We start from the raw sequence: 25,578 nt of genomic DNA, 5'->3' as shown, positions 1-25,578 counted from the left end.
TTTGTATGAAGGTTAATTTAATAGAGAAAAAATATTAGAGTTAAAAAACCTATGTACTGTGTATAGCTACAGTAGGTAGGTCTTTAAGGTCCACTTTTATCTCAGGGGGTTGGTTGGTGAATACATTAGTTTTGGGGCAAAAACTAGCTTATATATTACATTTTCACACTTCACAATAAGCTTCATGCAGTTAAGCCTTCAACCAAACCGTAGTTAAACTAGTTAACTATAATAATTTCTTACCAAGGGGCTATTCATAAATTACGTCATTTCAAATTAGGGGGGGGGGGGTCTGGACATCGGATGACGGTAACATGAAGTAGGAGGAAATGAGGTCATTTAAAGCATGAATATTGGATGATTATAGGGGGGGGGGTCCAAAATCGTCAAAAATTGATGACGTAATTTATGGACAGCCCCCAACCGCCTCAGTTAAACGGTTAGGTACACCTGTACAACCATTTTTATCCAATGATTTAACAGGATATGTCTCGCTATTACTCATTAGAAATACGTAATATTTTGTTTACGACGTTTGAGCCAAAGTGCTAAGTTGCGTAATTGTATTGCGGAAGAAAAGTGAAAGAATAATCATTGATGACAGAGCGCTAGGTTTGCCAAGTCCCACCGACGCTTCTCACGATTCGATACTGATGAAGGTGTTCTGGAAATACTACGGCGTAGATGACTTTGAATCAACTATTGTAAATAGCCATCCTACTCCTACTTTCAACCTTCTCGAAGTAAACGCATTCCGTGACTCATCGGCGTAAACAAACCACGGTTTATTTTGATCGTCTGCATTTATAAATGCATTCCACTGTCATTTGTAATTCGCCTTAACCCAATTGTTAGGCCCTTGCAACCTTAATATTTATACAGTTTTACAAAAATTGAGGAAAAGCGCGGGAGTGACGTGGAAATTGCAATGACAGTGGTCTAAATATATCCGGCGCGGCGTCGCGCGTAGAGCTGGCAGCGCGCCTCAGTCGAGATCAGACCGCCGCGAGTCACACACGAACGATACCGAAACAGCAACAATGGTTTACGAGAGTGACTTTTACACTACCCGCCGCCCTTACAGGCCGACGTCCACCTACAGCAGCCTCACGGTGAGTCTCGTGTACCTAACAACGACCCGTCGCGGCCGGGCCGGCCGGGCACACCGCTCGGCCGGCCCCGCCGCGACCGCACACCTCTGAGCGTGCAGTGCACCGCTCCTCGCTCCAACTCTCTCTCCCGGGAGCCGGACACCCTCGCACCAGTTCGACCCTCGACTCTCACTCTATCTAATCAATCTTCAACCATTTAACAAGTTTTCGTCTCGGTCCTCGGAATAGGGATAACAGATGTCGAAACGTCTCGCGACGACTTCCGCTTGTAAACATTCCTGATTGCTTTCATTAAGTGTCCTAGGTTAGGAGTTTCGCGTTGACGGTAGCGGTAGGGAACCGGGAATATTCCGCAAGTGGGTCAGATCGTGAAACGGAGTCGGAAAGCGGAGCTACCGGGCGCGCCAAATATAGCCGCGGCTGGAGGCGCGGCCGACTAACGGCGACTTACGCTTGCAGCGGCCGACGGTCGGGGACTGGGAGAAGGTGCCGTTCGTGCCGCGGCCGAGTCTCGTGCCGGACCCGGTGACGGCGTTCGGCCGGCGCGCGGCGCGGGCGACGCGGCCGAGCATCCTGGACCCTGTGGCGCGCGCCGCCATCCCCCCGGCGCCCGAGAGCAAGCTGCGACCGCTGGCGCCCTACGTGTCGCCGCGCGAGCGGACGCGCGAGCGCGTGCTTGCCGCTGTTGGCCAGCGTGAGCGCGCCTACGAGGCGGACCCGCTGGCCACCCCCCGCGACCACATGGACGTGGCCCTGGCGTACGCGCACGGCCTACCCCTGCACGAGCCGCGTCGACACGTCTACTATTCCAACTACGCTTCCTATTGAACGGGACGCGTGGAAAATTTTGTGTCGCTTTCGCTTTTGTAGTTAACCATAACTTCGTCCGCTGGAGACGTATGCTCAATTAGTATGGGGGTTGTCGGGGGTAGTCTCGCGAAGGACGAAAGTCCGAGGAGAAAAGGTAGATGACCGGTACGGTACATGACTGTATAGTTAGGCGGTCGCTGTCAGGAATGATACGGAAGACGAGACGTGTTCGATAAACTTGTTATCGCGGATTCATTAACGGTGGGAGATATAACGGATCCTAGATAGATCGGGCTGGTGCGAGGGCGGTGGGGTGTGGCGCGGTGGTGCTAAGGGCCCGGTTGTTGCAGACGCCGAGGCACTACGTGGTGGTGGACCGCGACACGGCGCCCCGCCGCGCCGATGAGCAGTACTCCTACTCCTACTCGAGCACAACGGAGAGGTCCGACGGCAGCGGCCTGCCCCAGCGTTCCTCGTACAGCACGTCGACCGAGCGCCGCACCGGCAGCGGGCCCGGAGGGTACAACTACACCTCGGAGCGCAGCAGCAGCCTGGGAGGCCCTGGCGGATACTCGTATTCCTCCACCACCAGCGGCCGCCTGCCCCACGGCACCACCTACCGTCACTACTCTTACCGCGTCTAGGCCCGGCTCCCATCCCCCCCAATCCCTAATCCCCCTTGGCCTCTAATCAGTATTCGCTAACGCAATGTGATCGCTCTACTTTAATGTTAAAAGCAAGTAGATGTGAATCGTTATTTAAAGCTTTTTTGATGATTTTTTTTAGTGTATAAAATTTATTTATTTAAGCTCTATGGTTTAGACTGAATTTTTAATAAAGCTTGCATTTTTATATTCTATTTTTCTTTTACAATACCCATGGACTGGGGACAAGGGCCGGTGATGAACTCGACCCTGCACTAACATTCTGGTTCTTTTCAATATCTTCTATCCGAGTCTTTCTTTATTTGTGAGATAACATTTTCCAAAACTCTAATTGTGGCATATTATTTCTTAAATACTTAGGTACATTCGATGCACTTATTTATAAAATGTTTCAAGCATAAATATGGTCCTTCGAGCCGGATGTAAAGGACCGATGATACACATAGATATAACGCAGCATATTTGTATTAAAATAATGTAAAAACAAAGTTTCATTAATAGCCCCGAATAAAGATTGACATTCCAGAATTGTATTAGTAGCCAAGAAGGTCGTTTCCAGGATTTAACTAGTTACAGTCTATTATTAAATCGTCAACAGACAGGAAATTCGTGGGAAATGTTTCGTCTAAATTATTTTAAAGTACAATGTACATATCATACTTGAATAATGAAGTATATTTAGGTAGGTACCAATTTTATTTCAAGTAATTATATAAATTATCATTTAAAATGAATTCAGCGCAATATTAAAGACGCGAAAAACAGAACAAAAGCTAATTTAGGAAGGGTAAATAAATAATGAACCCTTGCCAGGAAGTGAATCTGACAATGATAATAAACGATAGTGCGAATGTTTGTAGCCAAAAGTACAAATTACAATGGGCTCATAGTAATTTGTTTTCTGACGCGGCAAGAACATCGAACCATTTGCAAGGTGAACAGTCAGCCATGATTTTATTTATAAGTAATCTCAAGGGATAACCATGATATAAAAATCAATTCATGGGATTTTTTTTCACAAATTGGAAAAGGTAATTTAGATTTAGAACCGCTAAAACATCTTTCAAATTCAATTTCCAGAAATAAAATATTTGTCTCATCTATACCGGGTGTGGCCTGTAACATGAGCAAATAATTAAAACATAGATTGTACTCCTCAAGCGGTGACACTTTTGTTCAACAACTTTTAAAAATTATGAATTATTTAGAATCCCTATTTTTCATACAAATAAATATTATCTTCAATGGACGCCATCGCCACGCCATATCATTGTGGTTGACGTTGCTTGTCATGCCTTAAACAAAACAAAATTCGCAATACATTGCGTCTTAGAATAAACTTTAAAGTGTATTAAAAATCAAACCACAAGTTATTTTTAAAAGTCGCTGAACATAAGTTTGGTCAGTATGAGGAGTACAGCCTACAGTTTAATTTATTGCTCATATTACAGGCCACACCCGGTAGATTGTATACAAACAGTATTAAAATATTGGTGATATCGCTGCCGATTTAGTGCTGAGAACTTATTTAAAGCCTCGTAAGACCCAAGCCAATTTTTGCGCTTTTGAATTTGGTACTTTCTTTTATTTCTATAAGAGTTCATAACTCGAATTTAATTTGTACTTGTTCAAGTACGCGGGGACTTACGAGCAGCTTTAAGAGGATAGATAGAGTTCAGTCTTCTTCGGTAAAGCACTAGATTGACACCGGATTTAATTTGAGCGTTCTCAAGTAAATAGATACCTAATCAACTTCGTAATCGTGCAAAAACTCTGTATTATATTTGATATTTAATGAAATCAAATTATAGATGCCTACCTATGACTTAAGTACTATACCTGATGAGCCCTGTAACACGAGCAAATAATTAAAACATATATTGTACTCCTCAAACGATACAACTTTTAAAGATATACACAAATTAATTATAATTTTCAATGTCAATATCAATTGTAATTGACATTGCTTGTGACGCTTTAAACATAACAAAATTCTCAATATTATGTACATTGTGTCTTAAAATAAACTTTTAAGTGTACTACAACAACACAATTATGTTATTTTTAAAATAGCTGAAAAAATCGTGGTCGTTTGAGGAGCACAGCAGCAGCCTATAGTTTAATTTATTGCTCCTGTTACACACCCGCACAGTGTTTCGTCTAGAACAAGCTAGGTGGACAAAATTATTTTTTTGTGTTTTTGGGTAGTATTATGGTTAGTATTGCTTAATTAAATATAATTTACTAAAAATTTTAAAATACCATGAAAAAAAGTAAAAAAATTAAAATAAAATATATATTTAAATTAATTATATATTTTTTTGCAAATAAATTATTAACACAATAATAAACAAAATTTTACAGTTCATTAGATACATTATTTTCATAGTATTTACTTTAAAATATACAAAAAAATAAAAATGTAATATGGAAAATTAATTAAAACTTAACTTATTATTAATAATTAATTTGTTAATTATTAATAACTTATAATCTGTTCTAACTCGTGTATTATATCAGAATAATAATTGTTTTCCTTGTTTTGCGTAAGTTTTTTAAAGTTCTTCTGAAGGAAATAACACGCTTGTACCTTTTGCATTGGGCAAATAATCATATGATGAATATTTATGATAATCAGCCTTCATTGACCACATTTTAGTCTGCTTGTAAGTTTGTATTTGTCGATTTTGACTCAATATAATATGCTAATGCCTCATTAACACTTAGCTGCCTAGAATTCATTGAAGTACCTACTGCTGTCGTAAGAACAAGACTACGTTGGCTTATGTGGACTTTCTCTAATATTTTTTAACATTTTTGCCGTGTTTTATTTGCTGCCGATCACGAATCAATCGGGATTTCGGCAGCAGTTAAAAAATAGGTACGTAATTGTACCAGATCTTTAACTCAGCGTTTTTTCCGTTTTAAAAGGGGAACTTTTGAAGTTTAATTTGGGTCTTCCTGCAGGATTAACATTTTCAGACGACGTTGATGCACTTGGTCTAGTTATGTACACTCGTAATTCTATATTTTGGCCATCCATACCACTTTTAAACTTTTTCACAAATTGCTTCTTTAAATCTTGACGCACTATTCCACTTGGTATTCAGTTTTGATGAATAACTGGTTAAAATATTTTTTAACCGTCTCTCAGACTCTTCTTTGAAATCTCGTAACTCATATTTTACCAATATAAACTGATAAAGGTGGAAATTTTAGTCGTTTTTCCCCTTATTTGTCCATTCTTCAAAAACCCCTTCCTTAAAATAGAGAGAACGTGTTCTGCAAAAAAAATGAAAAAAAAATGTTATGCAAATTTATGCAAAATGAAATATACACCATCATAAAATAGAATTATGCAAGTAAATAATATCAAAAATCTAGACCGGTGTCAAGCGGTGTCAAGTATTTGCTAGTCTATCAAAGTTCTAAAATGAAGAAAATCTCACCACGTTTTTAAGTGCATATTTATTGCTCTATACGAGCATTATTACAACTGATATGAACATGTTTTTATGAAAAATATAAAGTGCTTACCTTCAGTTATAAGATCTATCACCAAACCTTTTCATAAAATAACGTTTTACTTGTAAGAGATGTCGTTGAACGCATCACAAAATTGCAACTGATTAAATTGTGCAATTGCACTTACCTCATTAGCTGACTTCTGCACCCTATGGCTCATAAAATTAGAAAGTTAGACATAATCTATTAATGGGTTTGGGGGTTTCAACATGTTGTTTATCATATCTAATGACTCATTAGAGATAATTTGATAACGACTTTTGTCCACCTAGCTTGTTCTAGACGAAACACTGTGACCCGGTATAACTGAAGTAATACCTAATATAGTACTTGTATAATTAGGGATACGAATATGGATAGAGAAAAATTAAAAATTGTAAAGGAATAATACCCAAACTATGGTCGTAGGTATTTATAATATACATTCGCGCGATTGGTAACGCAAATGACAAGACGAATTGGGGGTATAGGATATAGTATTGGAGCATTCCATGTAATTGTCTTCCGTTTGTCCCGTACAAACGAGAATTTTCTGAAGATTTGCAGGTATAAGAGTTTCCTTTTCTATGACAAATGGTCAAAAATATGCACCGAAAAACAATCGCCTGCTTAAAACGCCGAAAAAAAAGTCGCAACACAGGAAATAAAATGCGTTTGTACGGGACAGCCCGTGGAATGCTCCTATTCTACATTTCTCGAGTCCAATAGCCTTAGTCCCAATCCGAAAAGATTGTAAAAATCCTTATTCCTAACCAGGAATTTAAAAAAAAAACATACCATGGACAGTATTTTACACGCATTTTTCGGCTCTGGAAAATACTCCGAGCGAAGGCACTAGGCAAAAGGTTCTAGGTGTACTGTACATATATCTACCCTTACACTAAGGCAGCGGTCGGTAACAGGCGGCCCGCGACCCTCCCTAGCTATTTTGTATGTAATATTGACAAACGACAATGTCAGCTAAAGTCACAAATATTACCAAAGTGCGGCCCGCGTCAACTTTATAACTACTATTATGTGGCCCCTGGCTGCTAAAAGGTTGCCGACCGCTGCACTAAGGAAACCATGATCGCTATCCTATTATCCTATTTATTTGTCGTCAACAGTCCTGGTTGCCCTTGAGTCCGTTGACATCCATCTACTACCTCTCGTCTTCGTTTCTACCCTACTCGATATATAACGACCCTTACGTCTCGTACATACCGCGACTTTCACGGGTGAGTATATACAAATACATGTATATAGATCATTCTGCACATAGTGGCTGATCACGCACCACGCGCCGCGCAAATCCAAATGTTATATACCATTGCTATTATCATAAATAAGTTTTTGGCAAAAATTTCATTTTTGGTACAAGCTTTTATCGCTGACTGTACTTTTCTTACGACAGACAACTAATACTCATCGAGACAATTTTAAAAACCCCTCACACAATTAGGTTGCGTTGTTTCATCACAGAGTTCCTATGGCCACCTCCTGCTTTCATCATCAGATCAGCTCGATGGTACCATAATATCGTATTGTCATCCGATTTATACATGCATGCAAAATTTCAGCTCAATCGTAAACAGGGAAGTGGATCAAATTTAACTTGCAAGATTTGATTACAGACCGACAGACAACGGTCATGTGAAACTAAATAAAAGCTTGTAAAAAAGTCAAAAGGCGAAATTCTTGTCAAGTCTATTCTGTCTTCGTGACATGAAGATATCTAATTAACAAAAGGATAAAACTTTTGTTTTCTGTTTTATATGTATTGAAAACATTTTATAATTGATCCTTCGAACCGGATTGAACCGACCGAATCAAAAAATAAGACAATTTTTAAGTTACACTAGTCGATATTATAAATACACGTACTTACTTAGAAATCAAAAAGTTATCATGACACTCTATTAACGGGGCTTAGGAGCCAATGTGGTTCAAAAACTTAAAATAAATAACTGATTTGCAAGACCGAAGTGATCCCATAAGTGTTCCGTAAACAAAGTTTTGTACGTAACACTAAAAATACCTTAAACCGCAACTACAAACTGCGAGCGCAAACTATAATTACGAGTATTATACCTTGAAAATCTATAGGCTGGCACATAACATATATATACCTACAATTGTCCATTACATGTAGCTACTATGTCACCAGTCTTCGTTATATTTCATCAATTTGGTCCTGCGAGCTGGATCTTATCAGAGGGTACACTCCAACACTTAGAATAATATTAGTTGATTAAGTAGGATTATTAGTTTTCGTAATAAATAAACATAATTGTAAATTTGTGACCTTTATTCTTAGTATTACCCTTGTCGACCCGTATCAAAATGGCGTATACATATCAATCGTTATGCAGTTGTCACACTTGCGCCGCCAGAAACAACATCAGTGTGTGCGGAATAGTCTATCACCAAAACATGCAAACGCGCGTTCATATGTCTTTTCCATATCTCGGGACCATGGGGTCCCAGACCTTTGCAGAGGCCCTTTAAGACACTTTATTTATGTCTATACGAGTTCATAACTCGAATTTAATTTGTACTTGTTCAAGTAATCATAATCATATCATAATCTTTATTGTTTGTGAGAAATGGATTACGTTGCCAGTAATTACTAATTGTAACAATATTTTATGGACTCACCAAGACTCTACCTTTACAGGTGTACAAACAAATATTTCCTATGTTAGGTACCTACATAACAAATGATGTCAAGTATTAATACAATCATAAATCACAATCTTAAAGTCTTATTAAAAACTCATGCAATAACAAAACGAAATAAAATAAAATACTAATAAAGTCATCCACAATCTAATCGCATTAAATCATTATTTAAAAATTCATTAACACTATAAAAACATCTCTGTATTAGCCAAGCATGGACTTGTGATTTAAATATATTCAAATTATTATTCTTAAAAATGTCAGGTAATTTATTATAAATACGAATACACATAATATACGAGTTTCTTGAGGAAAGTGCCAAATTAACAGAAGGTTTATGTAAAGTAAACTTATATTGTGTCCTTGTCGCGCGTGGACCCATTGTTTGGAACTCCACAAACAAGTATTTATACTTGTGTACAAAAACACACACTTCGAAAATGTACATGCTAGGAAAAGTGAGTATGCTATTTTCTATAAAATGAGCACGACATGAGCCCATATAGTGTATGGCAAACATGGCTCTTATACAACGCTTCTGTGTTATAAATATTGCGTCCTTTTCAATACAGTTTCCCCAAACTACAAGTCCATATCGTAAGAGAGAATTTACGTAGCCATTATAAGCCAGTAGCGCTGCTTGGGTCGAAACAGTTTGGCTAATTCGTCTAAGTGCAAAAATAAAACTATTTAGTTTGGATCGTACATTAGCAGCATGTTCCGTCCAATTACAGTGGCTGTCAATAATTATGCCTAAAAACTTTGTATTTTGCACTTCTTTTACAGGCTCGTTATCTAAAGTTATATGCAGTTTCTGTGTATTGTACGCGGGGACTTACGAAGATAGGTAGAGATTCAGTCTTCATCGGTCAAGCAGTAGGTTAATTATGGCACCGGATTTGATTTGGCCGTTCTCATGTAGGTACCTAATCAATTTCGTAAACGTGCAAAAAGTCTGTAAGTATTCGAGCTCGTGATTCTGAGTAGAAATAACATAAAATTTCACAAATAAAAAAAAAGTGTAAGAGACAAATGGCACAAACAGGCGACAAGGGGTTATAGTGTAAGGAGCACTCAGTAGGACTTTTAGATAACATCGGGTTTTCTGTGCAACTTTGACCTGGAGGCATTAATTAATGTGACGCGTATCGTCCTTTAAATTTATTGTCAGTGTGACATGGTACAAAGTAGCATAGAAATTAAATCCCATGGCTGTACTTTACCAGGATGGAATAAGATCACAATGCAATAAGAGTGCCCCCAATACTTCTACACTTGATATAGTATTCTACATTTCTCGAGTCCATAATAGCTTTTAGGTCTTAGTCCGAAAGGATTGTAAAAATCCTTCTTCGTAACCAGGAATTAAAAACAAAACATACCATGGACAGTATTTTACACGCATTTCTCGGCTCTAGGTGTACATTTACATATCTACCCTTACACTAAGGAAACCATGATCGCTAACTACATCCTATTTATCGTCAACAGTCGTGGTTGCCCTTGAGTCCGTTGACATCCACCTACTACCTCTCGTCTTCGTATCTACCCTACTACCTCGACCCTTACGTCCCGTACATACCGCGACTCCCACAGGTGAGTATATACAAATACATGTATATAGCTCGTGTATATAGATCATTCTGCACATAGTCGCTGATCACGCACCGCGCAAATCCGTATGTTATATATCATATTGCTTTTAACATAAAAAAATTAAAATGGACGAAATTCTTGTTGAGGCACAGATATCCTATGTCTTCGTGGCATGAAGGTATCTACTTAATAAATAAATATTATGTATTACGAGAAAAAGATAAAAGCTTTTGTTTTCTGTTTTATATTTAATTATAAATACATTTTATAATTGATCCTTCGAACCGGATTGAACCGATCGAATAGACAATTTTTAAGTACACTAGTAGATATTATAAATACACGTATGTACTTAGAAATCAAATCAAAAAGTTATCATGTCACTCTAACTCATGGCTTAAGTGCCAACGTGGTTGAAAATGAAATTTAAAGTAAAAAATAACCTAAAACCGCAACTACAATACAAACTACGAGCGCAAACTTAAATTATTATACCTTGAAAATCTACAGGCTGGCACATAACATATACCTCCATCCATACATGTGTACCTACTATGTCACCAAGTCTTCGTTATATTTCACCAATTGGTTGTGAGCATAATTTGGCCCTTCGAGCCGGATCTTATCAGAGGATACAATAAATATCGATCGTTAGGCAGTTGTCACACTTGCGCCACCAGAAACCACATCAGTGTGTGCGGAATAGTCTATTAGCAAAACATGCAAACGTCCATCTTATTACATAGTTATCCTTAGTCGCCATATTATCTCTTGCTTTCATTGTTTAAGCTCAAACAAATAGTAGCAGGCATTGAGCACCGGACTCTGATACCTACTTAATTATCGATAAATCAAAGTAGTCATGAAACATGACATGACAATATAATACTCGTAGTAAAAGGTCGCATTCCTGATGTGTTCGAATATAACGTCACCTCGGCCTAATTCACATGTCATATCAATATCACGAACGGGGATGTAAACTTCACAGTTCTTGGTAGTAATTTATTTCTATTGGACATTAAAGTATTATGAGCAAACACTAGTGACATTCATTGTAATTAATTAATTACAAGTTAATTAATTAATTAATTACAACGAATGAGTGTCACTTAAGCGTGTTACTCGATACGTCCCAGGTAACCAGGTAAAAGTCGGACCAAAAAAAGTCTGCAGCGGATTTAATAGCCCATTAAAATAGCACTTGCACTGCGTGAGCTATATATCAAATCCGCTGCAGGCTTTTCGTGGTCTGACCTAATAGTAGCTAAATAATTTATTACATACAGGGCATAGAAGTATTCTTCACGACATGGGCAGAGGGCATGGAGCTGTAAACTGTATATTTAAACGTTTCCGAGAAAATATACGATGGAAAACAATTAGGTATGCTGTACACTATACATCTGTAGGTACTTACAATACGTCATGATAGAAGAGTTGTTTCGAAATAAAATACATATTGTGAACTCATTATATTGATGCATAGATCGCGAGTTCGATGAATGTTGCTCATAGGTGCCAAGCTTTTAATAAAGAGACATGATTAACAACTTTAATAATTTTACCTGTAGGCTAGCGTCCAAGTGCTAAATTGGGCTACTTACCATGACTAATGGAACCGTCACGTCTCTAGGGGTCTGAGTCAATCACTCTAGTATTATGAGTTATACTCTAAATAGAGCCAAACAAATGACGCTCCTAATAGGACAAGACATCAAGGATGAAAATTGGCATGACCCCCGCCCGTCCCCCTGTTACTGTGACGTAATATATATGTGGACGAATGCAATATTCACCAAGACAATCAGTAACGTATTTTAAGATCAATGATATTTCTGGGCAATTCAGGGCAGTTTACTGCTATCCGACGGAAGGCATTTAACTAGTTCCATACTTAACTTTTGAAAATGATGCCTAGGTTTTGGGCGTAGACTGTCCTTATTTCTTATTTATTTATTCATTAAATATGTACAGCAAACTTTTCACTATATCTAATTGTACATTTTAATTGAAACCAGCGTTTAAAGACATAGTGTGCAGTAACAGTCCAAAAAGACCAAAAAAAAAACCAGGTATGTATCTGAAGACACAAGATATAGGAAGGCTGCTGTTCGAGGTATTAGGCAAGGTGATGATGATATTTTGTCTAGCAGTACGTGAAGAAATTCTAAAATTTATCGAGCAAATTAATGCAGTTCTTGTTTCCTACGCTTTACAAAGACAAACAATCCATGTTTACAAAATTAACTGCGCATTTAGGACTTTCATCCTGCCAAGTGATTCCAGTGGTCAACTGACGTCATGCACAGCGCGTTTCACAAGTTCATCACTGAAAATATCTTTACAATGTTTACGCGGATCAGTCGAGACGACAAGATGGATGAATGTTTTACAAGATTTCGTTTACCGCTTCTTAGTAGAATGTCAAAATAACAAGTTTGTATCTTACCATCTCTAAGTACTTATGTAAAAAAGACTTGGCTTAAAGGTCTCGTAACCACAGGCCATAAATTCCAAAAAAAATCTATCTACCTTATCTTCCGCGCGTGTATCAAACGCTTTATCCAATCCGATACCAGTAAATGAGCGAAGTAAATGCTGCCTTGCTTGATAATGCAAACGTAAGTTCCCCTTCAGGTGGCTGTAACTGTAAGGCGAACCCTACACGTCAATAAATATTGTGATAATTATCATGATATTTATTATGTATCGTGGGCCAGATCACAGCACACCCTACACCATCAATACGGATCGCGTCAGTACGAAGCGTTCTTTGTACGAGGCAGACGTGATGGACTCTAGACAGAGAAAAATTACTGACGCGATAAATATCAAACGCGACACTACACGCAAGATAAATAACGATCCAGGATCTAGGATTAGATCACAAGCATTTCCAGAATTCCAGCGAAATATTGTGATCCGTCAATACACTACCCTACACCTCAATAAATATTGTAATCCGTCAATATAATTGACGGATCACAATATGGATCTTGCGTGTAGGGTTCGCCTAACCCAGTAGGTATGCTTAAACAGCCAAACGTTAACTTACCTACTTGGGGAATAATATGAGCAAAATTTATGATCCTGCACATCTAATTCGTATAATCCGTTAATGTTCTTAGGTTCCATAGTTATACTTCGTAGAGATCACATATACAGTTAGGTACGTTGTTCTTACTATAGTCTTGGCAAGTAGCCAACTGGCTAATTACAGAGTAGATATGAGCGCCGATAGGCATTTAGCCGGCGGCGGCGCGCCGGTCAAAATCGGTCGGCGGCGGCGGCGAATCGGCGGCGTGGCCTTGAAACACCTTTAATTAATGAAAAAAAGATTTCTAATCAAAATTTTACCGAAAATACATGTTTTTGCTGTAAGAAAGTTAGAAAATAAGTGCATTTTTCAATTTTAAGCAAAATTTATTGAATAAAGGTACGAAAAAAGTTTCATATACTATAAACGGCATCGCGCGGCATCAGAGGCGGTCTTAATCTTCGCTAAACCCTGGCCGGAAGATCTTTGCGAGGCCCTTATCTTTTGTGCTAAGTAAAAAGTAGCGGATCGACTATATCGGGGATTCGTCTGAAAAGAGCCTAAGTGAAGAAAATCAAGCTTCACCAAACAAACAAACCGATTTATGTCAAACAGTGAGGCTCAAGGCCGAGCTCAACCTAACACCGAAGACCTGATTCCGACGCCTTTCCATGCGAGGCCAGAGGCTGAGCTGCAGGAAAGCATACAACTTAGAATCGAACGCCAAGTATAAGCTTGGCTGACGGCCGAATGTGCGGAGCGCCGATTACGGCGCGCTTCTGTGCGAGGCCGAAGTCCAAGCTGCAAGAGAGCAGAGCTTGGAATTGAACTTTTGGTCCAGTGTAAGCAAGTCCGAAGGCCGATAAAGACCGAAGTGTTAAAGGAGTTTTTCCGCAGGTGTATTCGTACGAGGCCAAAGTCCGTGCTGGTAGTGGAGCTAAGATCGGAGAAGAACTAAGCGTTTTAAAAGCGAGGCTCCAAACAGGATCGAAAACTTGAAGGTTCAGATAGCGGCTTACTTCTATGCGAGCGATGCGAGGCCAAAGATTGGGTTGCGAGAGAGCAAAGCTTGAAATTTGAACAATGGCCAAGCTTAAATGAGACCCGATTCCGTGTCCAATGCCTTCCGCGCGAAGCCAACGGCCGGACCTTTGGGCATGAAAACACTTAATATCTGAAATAAATCCCCTTTTACACCTTTTGAAGACATTCAACCATGCTTGCAATGGTTAAATTCGCGGTGATTGACGGAGGAGCTAGCCAGCTGGCTAAATTAGTCATTTCGTTGCCCTAACACTAGTAGCGCGGTTACCAAATAGAAAAGTTTGAATTTAACATCGATATTTTTGAATTATATGCACCTAAAATACCTTTTGAATGTCTATAAGCTATTCAGACTGGCGCCGTTAAAGATCTAAACTAGATAAAATATATATTGTCTGATTCTGAAAGTAGTAGTATCTAACAAGGTCACGCCGATGCCACGCCGATAGCGCAGCGTCGGCGGCGGCGGCGCGAAAACATTGTCGGCGGCGGCGGCGCACCGGCGCGGCGCTCATATCTATTACAGAGTAAAACGTAACACATTGTAAAAAACATTCTTTCAAAAAGTAATTTCCGGGGCGGGGAGTAGGTACTTACTACAAATTATACGAAACACATGGCAGTAATTGTGGAGTCTGGCCACTCGTTTATCAAGAGAATCTGTTTGGAGAGCAAAGCAAACAGACAGAAAACGAGAACGTCAATAATAATGAAAGATATTTTGGTACACGTGTGTCGCTGTGAGACATAATGGTTGGTGAAAAACGTAGGTATTTAGGAGATGCAAATAAATGTTCGTGTAGTCACGAAAATGTAGAGTTAATAGTATGTCAACCAAATGAATACGGGATTGATTCGATTGCTGAAAAACCGTAGATATAGAGGTCTCTAGTGTTTCCCAAAAAGTTTAAAGATTAAAAAAAGGTATTTCATGGTTAGTGAACAGAATTGTTGGCTTACGGTGTGAACTGTCTAAATCTGAGAAGTTCTGTTGAACTGTGGGACTGATGTTAAGGACTGATGGGATCTTCAGCAGTGTTTTGACCAATAACCATTACAAATTGAACCGTAAACGTTACAATATTGGTCAATTGCAATTATTAACGTTCGGCCAACATTGATCTTCAGTGACCAGAGTCTACTCATGGGCAGTGCCAGCTGGTGGGCTATGGGCAGTTGATATGTAGTTGATACGGCCGATGACCATCAAGGGAAATATAATAAATAAACATAAAAAAACGGTCAAGTGCGAGTCGGACTCGCGTTCCAAGGGTACATTACCCAATTTTTAACAACGTATTTTTTATGTGAAATGCGAGTGAATTGCCTTTAAAAAACCCGAGGGGGTCGGATCAAAAGCTAAGTAATCAGTCCGACTCACGCTTGACTGCATATTTCTAATAGGTTTTCCTGTCATCTATAGGTAAAGAACCATTTTCTACATTTAAAAACAAAATTTAGACCCCGGAGATAAAGGAGGATAAATCTAGGACACTGAAATGTCGAAGGGATGTAAGAAACCATGAAAAGTTAAAAACAAATCAAGTCACAAGAATATTTAAATGACATCTTTGCAAAAACATCGGACACAGCGGTTGCGAGAATGACGCAACGAAAGCGTTTATAACTAGGTTCCTGCTCACATATTATTATGTACATTCTAGTTAAAATTTACGAGCTCTCTTTTGAACATAACAAAGGCCGGATCTTGAAGGGAACGTAAACATTGAGCATTCCTGGCAAGAGGCCGAAGGTTGGCTAATTACCAACTATACAGCCAAAGGAAAAAGATCTGATGAACATGGGAATTACAATCGCGACTGATCTTTTCTAATCGTGTTTTAATAAAATTTATTGAACTTCGTGGAATCCTAAGCAATACTGATTTTTATGAGTCTTGGCACAGAAGCAATTAGAAAATTGAAATTTTTCAGTTTATAAAAACGAGACACTTTAATTCTTGATAAATACCTTTAGTTTATGTAGGTTTCATTTATGTTTATTGCTATCGCAAAAAAAAACATAGATCTTAAATATGTAGCATAATGTACATAGTCATACAATAATTTGTCGCAATGAATAATTTGGCAGTGCCATATTCCTTAAGAGATGACTCACATGACCTATTTCAATCTCTTTCTGGGTATCTAATGTTACAAAAGACATCAAACTACGATAGGGTTGCCAAACAATGGCATAGCAGACTTTACACTTCTTTATCACATATATGGACTTAATAATCATTTGCGGAAGTGCCGCACTCTTATGGACGCTGTCTAAACCATCATCTTATTGATGTTAGGTACAGGCCAATGATGATGATCACACATATGTAGTCCACAGATCAACATCCCTTAGCAGATCATCTCCGGTTTCAATACATTGTAGTTATACTAGATACTTACTCCATTATTTACATTACTATACAAAATCTAATTTTAGGCTTCCCCATGACTCACTGCCATTGATCAACGCAATAAGGTCCCCCAAAAATAGCCCGTGACGCTTCGGGATGCGGCATTTCATAAACAAAATGGAAAAACTAATCGTTGCTAAACTCTCGACAAAAACAAACTCCATGCTGGAGATTGATTGATCTAATCAACGTTTACATTTTTCACGCTTCTAAAAATCTGGGTCATATTTTGTGCTAAATACCTAACTCAATGTTCTGCAGATTTGTCCAGACTATTTGACACTGAAGCAGACGATAGATTTTTCCGGCTCTGTCGTCATTGAATAATAGTTACCAGTATTTTCAACACCTAGCTATTATCATGGAACATTCTATGTATAGTTTCACCAAGCGTAACGTAAGCGTAAGATATCATAAGCCAATATGAAACAATCATGATTTCAACTGTTTTGATTTGATTGTACATTCACGCCAATTATTTGCATGAGTTGCCACAAATGCTTTGCATCTGTCACCAGCTATGTGTGAAGTAACGAATGCAGTGATAAATAAGCTTCAACAGTTAACCACGCTTCAGAACAAATTACCAAGTTACATGAAAAATTACTTTAGATTTACATGCACAATTTCTAAAGCATTTTGGCACTGGTTCCAACATACCTCTACAATCGCCTGGGATCTAGTGCTATGAATTATATTTAACCCTGTCCTGATATTTGCAACAGTAAGTATATCTGTGCCATTGCCTATCGATATCCACTAGCCGCCCTGATTTGAAGTTTTATTTTGACATACCTATCAAGATTTCGTTTGTCTTGGCAAGTTTTGATGTCTAGATGGGCGACTAGAAGATACATGAATTTAAACACAGCTTATTTGGAAGGTACCTTGTTATAAAACTTGGCATGTTACCTTACCACTATATGATATTAATTTACGTAATATTGTACAGTACATTTGTCCTTCATCGTATTTTGCCAGCTTGACTGGAAGGCAATTCTAGCAAATGTGCAAAGTAACTAACAGTCGTATTTCTTCGACACGAGCGCTTTCATGGGACATCGATAATAATGCTTCAATGTTATCTATCAATAAATAAATGCTATCGGCGAGCTAGTTGAATAAATAGGTACTTTGCTCTATCGCTTAAGCAAATATTTCTGACCATTCGATAAGAGTAGCAGAGGAAAAACACTTCTCTCGATTGTAAAATTTAATATCCTTCATTTCAATAAAACTTTCACCCAGATCCGTGACTCTCCTGATATATAGCTCTAAGCTTTACCGAAATTTGAAGACACGTCAATATTGTGGGTGGTGAGTACTATCAGCGTTAGGGGCTCCAGCCTAGACAAAGTAGGGGAGGTAGGGGACCATTGGGCAGTCGGGAAGCTCGGGCACCCTTTTATAAATCAGCAGGCGTAGTATTACGGATGGCCGTATCCACGTCACAAAATATCCGTCACTTTCAATCGTGCTCTGTTAAAGTGATCCGTACAGGACGATTTACAAGCGGGATGACCAAGCGTCCCGCCTTCCCAATGGTCTCCTACCTCTCCTATACAGTACAACAGCCTAGACAAACTATAGAAGTATACATACAAGTGCGTTTATCCTCAGCTACTTCCGAATTGGTCAGGGCTTTTTTACTACCCCTACTTAAACCTGAACTCTCTCCAGGCGGAGTTAATATATCGTCCAACGGCTCGCAGCGTGACTCGACTCGTCACTTACCCCGAGGCGCCGCACCACGTGGTCAGGGTGCGCGTGCGCCCCTCGGTGGTGCTTCGCGAACTAGACCGCATCAACTACCGTTATCGCCCGCACGTCGCTGTCACCGCCCTCGATGAATTCTACAATGCAGAGACTACTAAGGTATCATACTTACAGTATAAGTACCAATACTTCTCCCTTTGAATGTGGAGTTGTTAAACCCGGTGGATTCTTAAATTTCAATAGCACCTACCCTTAGTGGCTTGTTAAGCCATCTTTCCGTTTAAATTTGGAGATCATAACAAACTAATAAACAAGTTATCACCAGGTATTGCCTGAAAGGTATCAGCTAATATTCCAAAATCGTTCTAAGATATTGATATCTTGACGACGATAATCGTACTTAGGTACTTAGTGAAATGAAGGGGCATGTAGAAAATATGAATATCAACATCTTCTAAGAGATAAGAGACTGGTCTACATGTTTTTGCGACATTCTGATGCTACGGAAAACCTGTCGATAGCTAAATGCTAACCCTTGAATCTCTCGTTTCCAGTATTTCGAAGACGAAAAACGCCGCATCCGTGCCGATACCGCGTCGCTTCTGGCCCGCGCCCGGTCCGTGGTGCCGCGTGCTAAGTCTCTCGCGCCCCTGGAGACATTATACTCGTAAGTTTTTGTGGATTCAGTAAGTAGGCTAGAATAATAGAAAGCAACCCCGGCCGATATAAACTCCCTAACGATTCGGCATCGAAACGAACGCGAAGCATGCAAACTCAAGGCTGATGTCAACCGCCATCCATTTGTTTTAATTTAACCGGTCGACATTAGCTTCGAGCATCCACTTGCTGAGCGTGAGATATGTGGCCTTCGGGTAAGAACTGAGGACACATATATTGCAAGTTTGTTTATACCGAGACTTGAAAATAGACGAAACAACAAACATTCTCTGGAGGCTAAGCCAAATAATAGTGCCAATAGTTTCCGCAACGTAAGTATCTCCCCCACCAACCAGTGGGATGCAGAAAAAAAGATTGGCAACGCATTTAAATGACCCTGAGAATCCTGGGAGCTGGTAAAATTTAGTAGGTACCTACACCTTTTACTTCTTACATTCGGAATAAGGAGTTGGAAAGGAAACTGAAAATAAAGAGATAAGTATTGCAGAGATAAGAGCTATTTTGCGGTCAAGGTGATAAGGCGTCTCTCGTTGCACCCCAGACGAACTACCCTAGATAAATATCTATCGACAGAGCAGTTTCTTCTCGCACCTGCTCATGCGGTCGTCAAGTTTTTCTTGGCCACATGTGATGCTATATAAATAGCCAGCCCATTGATGCCCGACTGCCCTGGCACTGACATTGGATTTTGACGACATTATCGCCCGCTGATCTACTGGCAATGAACGCTACATAGGTACTCTAGCGTCAAAACTTCTAGTTACTAATTAGCAAACACCTATAATTATTCGAGATATGTAACAACAATACGTTCTCTCATATTTGGTTGCGATATTTTCAGCGTGGGTGTAGATTTCGTAGGCAAAATCTCCGTACGCAGCGTAGGCAACGAATCACCGGATAATTATAGACTGGTTAAATGCCAGCAAATGTTTTGCTCTGTAGTGCTCCAATAAAATGTTTTATGGTTTATTTTCATTGGGTAAACATGTAAGATTTTTCAGTCTAATTGCGTTGCTTGCGACATTTTTTTTATACAGTCTAAGCATCGAGTAGCAAGATTATTAAGCACTGGTAGCCTTCTTAAATTGTGATAACGAATTAAAAATACGACAAATCTCTATAACTCACAGCATACACCTAAACAGGTATATTTTTGGGGCTATCGAATTGAAAATCCTTAGAGAATATATGAGGTAAAGTTAACCATAAAGTATTTTATTCTGACATCTTCTTGTATTATAAGCCATTACAAGTCTTGGCCTTCTCTAGAGACCTTACAGTTTATCTGTTATGATATGTGCCTTGTTTCGATTTAGGTTGTTTTCGAATTCATAAGTTTCCACATAATTATACCGTCCAACTTTTGTTTGGTAATCATCTTGGTGTTTGTTATTAAATTGCTTTTACTTGTCCTCAGATATTCCTATGGCGATACTGTTCCATACCGTTACAGCAGTGACGCTTATGTGGCTAGTCTCCCACTGTCTCTACGCAGCGTCGTCCACCACATCAATAACCTCGCTTACTACAAGTACCCGCCGAGGTTCACAGGTAAGTAACCAAGTACACCAGAACTTAGGGCACAACCATCTAAGGCAGCTGTTACTACACAACACAACAAGAACTCAATACCGACTCTTAACAAGTACTGATCTGAGTGATCCCTCTTCAACATCTCTTGAATTCAACTCCCGTAACCCTTAACAGTCAGTTCCAGTGTGCCCCCCGTGATAACATGCGGTGTTCTCGCCAGGACGCGGCCGCCTCGCGTGTCTGCACTACTCCGGAAATAAAGCTTTCTCCAACCGCCAACCTCTCTACAAGGAGATGAGCATCAGGGACGACGTCAATCTGCTGTCGTTCTATGCGAAAAACAGGCTCGCCGCCGCCGGCCTAGCCGGCAACGCGGTCACAGGTACTATGATTGCATCGCAACTCTAACGCCAGCTCACCCTACGCTTAATTAAAGTTCAAGTAAAACGTTCGCAGTCGCTCGCTCTGTGTAGAGAGTGGGTCTAAACAGGAATATAAAGTCCGTGTCTAACACTGTGTGTGGTGTCTCTTGCAGCGGGCGCGCAGGAACAGCCGACGGCGGCGCTGAGCGCGTAGCCCCCGCGCACCCCGCTCCCGTCCCCCGCGCGCGCGGCGCGGACGCGGTACAACCCGCGCCCGCGCCGCGCGAGCCCTTCGCGTACTCTGATCTCGGTATAACACGCTCCAACTAACCTAGAAGACCTAGATCATCTATTTTTTATCCATTTATTCAGATAATTTTATTTTAAACGAATACTTAACGAACGAATTATAATTAAATCTATTTTTCTAGTCATTTTTCGTGACGGAACGACTCTTCGTTTTGGAGAAGCTCCTGTTACTTAACAGAACTGATTTTAAGTAATAATAAATGATTATAACCGATCTCTCAGTTGTTTTAATCATTCCGCATGACAAACCTTAACAGATCCAGGCTTACATAATGCTTCGCTTTTTAATAACAGTTTCGATTACTCTTTGTTTTTTTAATAATTCAACACACGATAAACATCATGTTGTACATAACATAAACCAAAAAAACTAAGCCTATAAATAAGCCAAGAACTCAAGACGAGGTATCATTTCATGAGATGCAAGCAGGCGCGTCGCAGTCGAATGCAGCTTTCAAAAGTTTACAGCATGTATGGTTCCAGGGAAGAGGGAAAGATGTTCAGGCTTGGCGATGAGCTTCTGGGTCTAACTGCTTGAATGAGGAAACCCGATGAACTGCAGCTGCTTGTTGTTTGTCCACTGGTTTTGAAAAGACTAGCTGTGTTGTCCCTAACATCAACCCTCATATAGATCTAACTACCTAAGAAGATAAATATTCATTTAGACATTGGACCTTCGAAAGATAGATCGTGAACGACACATTGTTATCAAGAAAAATATTAGGATTCATCTGTAATATTACCTATACCGCGAAATTTCACTCCGATGAACACGCTAGTCTTTTCAAGTCGCTTAAGCCGTTGGTAACAAGGGCCTGGGTGCAGTAACACTGGACCCGTGGAGGCCGAGCCGCAAGTTCCAGGCTCCTAAGACGATGGACGACCCCTCCGAGGAGCTGAAGGCAGCCAAGGCTGAGAGGGAAGCGAGGTTCCGGGCCACTACAGCGGAGCCTGTGCTGACGCCGGCGACGGACCTGGCGGAGATCAAGAGAAAGAGGCAGGAGGAAGCACGCGCTGCTGAGGAGAAGTAAGACCTTTAGACCTATATATCATATTACAGAAATTATGTGTCGTTTCCAAGCAAAAATCGTATAGATACAAGTAAATCTCCTTATGGTAAGCGACAGTGGGACTTTTGACTAGACTTCGACACATACAGGGCCTCAAGCTACTAGGATGATGAACAACTTTCAAAGCTAAGACGATCCTGGTGAAGGATCAATGAGGTTTCTCTAAGTACCTAAGACCTTTTATGTCTTTCGTACAAATAATAAAGACAGCGCTGAACAATAACGACGAAAAAAACCCAAAATAATGTATGTTAGCCGGAATGATAACTGAGTCCGATTGACAAAGATTCAGTTTTTTTTAACGATTACCTACACAAAAATATAAATTTTAAATTATCTCTTGTTTCAGAGCTTTAAAGGAGGAAGCAAAACGTGAGGCAGAACGCAAGGCACAGGTAATTATTTTATTGCTGATGTGATTTCCCACGCTCAATGCCATTAGATCTACTCCAACCAGTTGGTCTTAAAAACGATTACAACCTATAATTTTCTTTCAGGCTGAACGTGAAGCGGCAGAGAAGAGGAGGGCCGAAGAAGAAGCACGCGAGGCCGAGGAAGCCAAGCGCAAGGCGGATGAAGAGGCTCGCAAGGCCGAGGAGGAAGCCAGAATAGCCGAAGAGGCACGTATAGCGGAAGAAGCAGAGAAGGCTGAGGAAGCCAGATTAGCCGAAGAAGCCAGAATAGCCGAAGAGGCGCGTTTGGCTGAAGAGGCGAAAAAGGCCGAAGAGGCTAGGTTAGCTGAAGAAGCACGCCTAGAAGAAGAAGCGCGTCTAGCAGAAGAAGCCAAGAAGGCTGAAGAAGCCCGTTTGGCCGAAGAAGCCCGTCTGGAAGAAGAGAGGCAAGCGGAGGCCAGGAGGCAGGAGGAACTCGCTCGCCTTGAAGAGCTGGAGAAACAAGCTCAGGATGAGCGAGAGGCAGAACTCGCGAGACAGGTAAACACAATTGACAATTCCTTATTTATACATACCCATAAAGCATTATCTATGGCCTGAACTTAAGAAACAAAACATAAACTACATTTAACAAAAACCGGTACATATCTAAAATAGTATCACATTAACAGTGATCAGTTTTCTCAAAACTCTCCTCAATCCTACAGATAAAAACATTCCAATCTTTTATTTAATGAATTAATTAATCCCGATTACAGCATACGTCACCATGTTTCAGGCGGCTGAATTAGCGGAGATCGCGAGACAAGAATCCGAACTGGCAGCCGCCCGTTTGGAGGAGCTCTCACACAGCGGCTCCGCGGCTGAAGTACCCGAAGTTGAGGCGTACGTATCAACTTTATCTTTAGATACCACCGTTGAGATATCGCACCGACAGAAATCAGGTTTTAGTCAGACTGCGCTCGCTTATTGACGCGTCTTTACTTCAGCCATAACAGATATTCCTTTTATGAGCTCTTTCGGAGACCAATCACTTTACTGAAGTCTCTTTATTCCGATTTTCTCAGAAGTAATAATGTCAGCCAAAAAACTTGCACTGCTGGACAAAGAAAGGCTTATAGGTTTTTGAACTCTAGAGGGCAGCACAGGAGCCTCCTGTTTATTGGCGCTAAGGCCTGAAGACAAGCTAATTTTCCGACATTTCCGATTTAGGCTACGCACTAGGGTCTTTGCGCAAGCAAGTGTTCTGTTCGTGAACTTTAGGAAACCTATTTATTGAAGTTCGTAAAGTTGTTCGATTTAGCTCACATTATGGCAGATGACGTGCATGTTCCGTGTAGAATAGACAGCACTCATTTGTACTGCTGTATTGATAATTATTATATCTTCTTTTTATATAACAGCTTTTTATTTGTATTCTAGCGAATCCCAAGAGGATGAGCCTGTTGTAGAAGAGCCCGAATCCCTCGCCGTGGAGGAGCCCGCGCCCGCGGACGAGCCCGCCGAAGCCAGCGAAGACGAAAAAGCAGAACTTGACGTCACGGACGAAGAATAACCTAAACTTTCTACCAATTGTTACCATGAAGGGATACATAGGAATCTCTGTGCATTTACACAATCTACTAAGATTACGCTAAATGTCATTCAATTGCCAAATAGATTTAATGATATAATAGCATTAATGTAAGCCCCCAACATCAAATGTTTTCTGCTCCGTAATCAAATTACGTAATGTTGAAAACACACCAATCCTAGCTACCTTCATGTGTTTGTAAAACTACCACCGTTAACATTTCTTAAATTATATTGTTACAAAACAGTTAATGTTATAGGTTAAGTGTTCGAAATTGTATTTTTGTTAAATTTTAACAATAAAAGACATTAACAGTTATCTATGTTTGCTTATTTTATAAGTACCAAAACCTACATTTTTTTCAAGCAATGTTGTGTACAGCAATAGATGGATACTAGGCTGATTTGGGAAAACATAACTCCAATTTTATGAGACATACTAGTCGGAATTTACAAGCAAAGCAATGATAACAATCCTGCTAAATGTCAAAAGAACAAATATTTCCTGTTAGGTAATTAATCAATAAATTTTATAAAACTGTGATCAACTCTGGCTATCATGTGATTCAGTTCATTTTTTCATTGTCATAGACATTCCTGTGGAGCGCTCCAAGATTAACATAGTATGGAAATCCTATACTAGTTACCAGCACACATGTGACAGTAGGGCGCTCCACGGGTTAAAGATGTTGCGAATGACCGTAGCTTTTATGTACACCATAAAGTAATTCGATCAAGACATTAAGTAATTAAAAAATAACTAAACAGAAGCACTTGATAAAAAAGTAAATTTTGAACAATATCCTAAACAAGAAAAAAAAAGAAATACTTTGTATGAACTTACCTAGTCACATACTAATGTGTTTGTTCCAATGCTTAATTGTGAAATGTTGGACTAAAATCAATGTCTTGATGATCTCAAAGTCCAACTAACCAAGTCAACTACCTGATCAGGAAACCCTTAAGTACTTTTCGGGACGGAGCTACAACACTTTTCAATAACAAAATTTTAAAGTATGGTGTTTTACTGTCTATCAATACTTGGAAACTGTATAAACGAAATACCTATATAAG

General features: G+C 39.8%; 1 protein-coding gene across 1 annotated transcript; it reads left to right on the top strand.

Moving 5' to 3' along the window:
* The first annotated feature begins 854 nt into the window (after positions 1 to 854).
* LOC134673097 (uncharacterized protein CG45076-like) lies at positions 855 to 24,823 on the top strand. The gene is made up of 10 exons (XM_063531034.1): positions 855 to 1,112; positions 18,550 to 18,744; positions 19,140 to 19,252; positions 20,684 to 20,817; positions 21,020 to 21,181; positions 22,296 to 22,497; positions 22,890 to 22,935; positions 23,038 to 23,472; positions 23,711 to 23,817; positions 24,355 to 24,823. Exons 1-10 carry the CDS (start codon positions 1,041 to 1,043, stop codon positions 24,485 to 24,487), a joined length of 1,599 nt encoding a protein of 532 aa, XP_063387104.1. The 5' UTR covers positions 855 to 1,040; the 3' UTR covers positions 24,488 to 24,823.
* The last annotated feature ends 755 nt before the right edge of the window (positions 24,824 to 25,578 follow it).

The sequence above is a fragment of the Cydia fagiglandana genome, chromosome 18 (genome assembly GCF_963556715.1).
Source record: "Cydia fagiglandana chromosome 18, ilCydFagi1.1, whole genome shotgun sequence".
NCBI lineage: Eukaryota > Metazoa > Arthropoda > Insecta > Lepidoptera > Tortricidae > Cydia > Cydia fagiglandana.
Note: the sequence above shows the minus strand (reverse complement) of the source record. Positions and strands in the feature narration are given on the sequence as shown.

Bases quoted from the DNA above. Each gene is read 5' to 3' on its own strand.
- LOC134673097 (XM_063531034.1), top strand. From the start codon at position 1,041: ATGGTTTACGAGAGTGACTTTTACACTACCCGCCGCCCTTACAGGCCG. The intron at 18,745-19,139 runs GTATCATACTTA...TCTCGTTTCCAG, and splicing joins ACAATGCAGAGACTACTAAG to TATTTCGAAGACGAAAAACG. The intron at 19,253-20,683 runs GTAAGTTTTTGT...ACTTGTCCTCAG, and splicing joins CCCCTGGAGACATTATACTC to ATATTCCTATGGCGATACTG.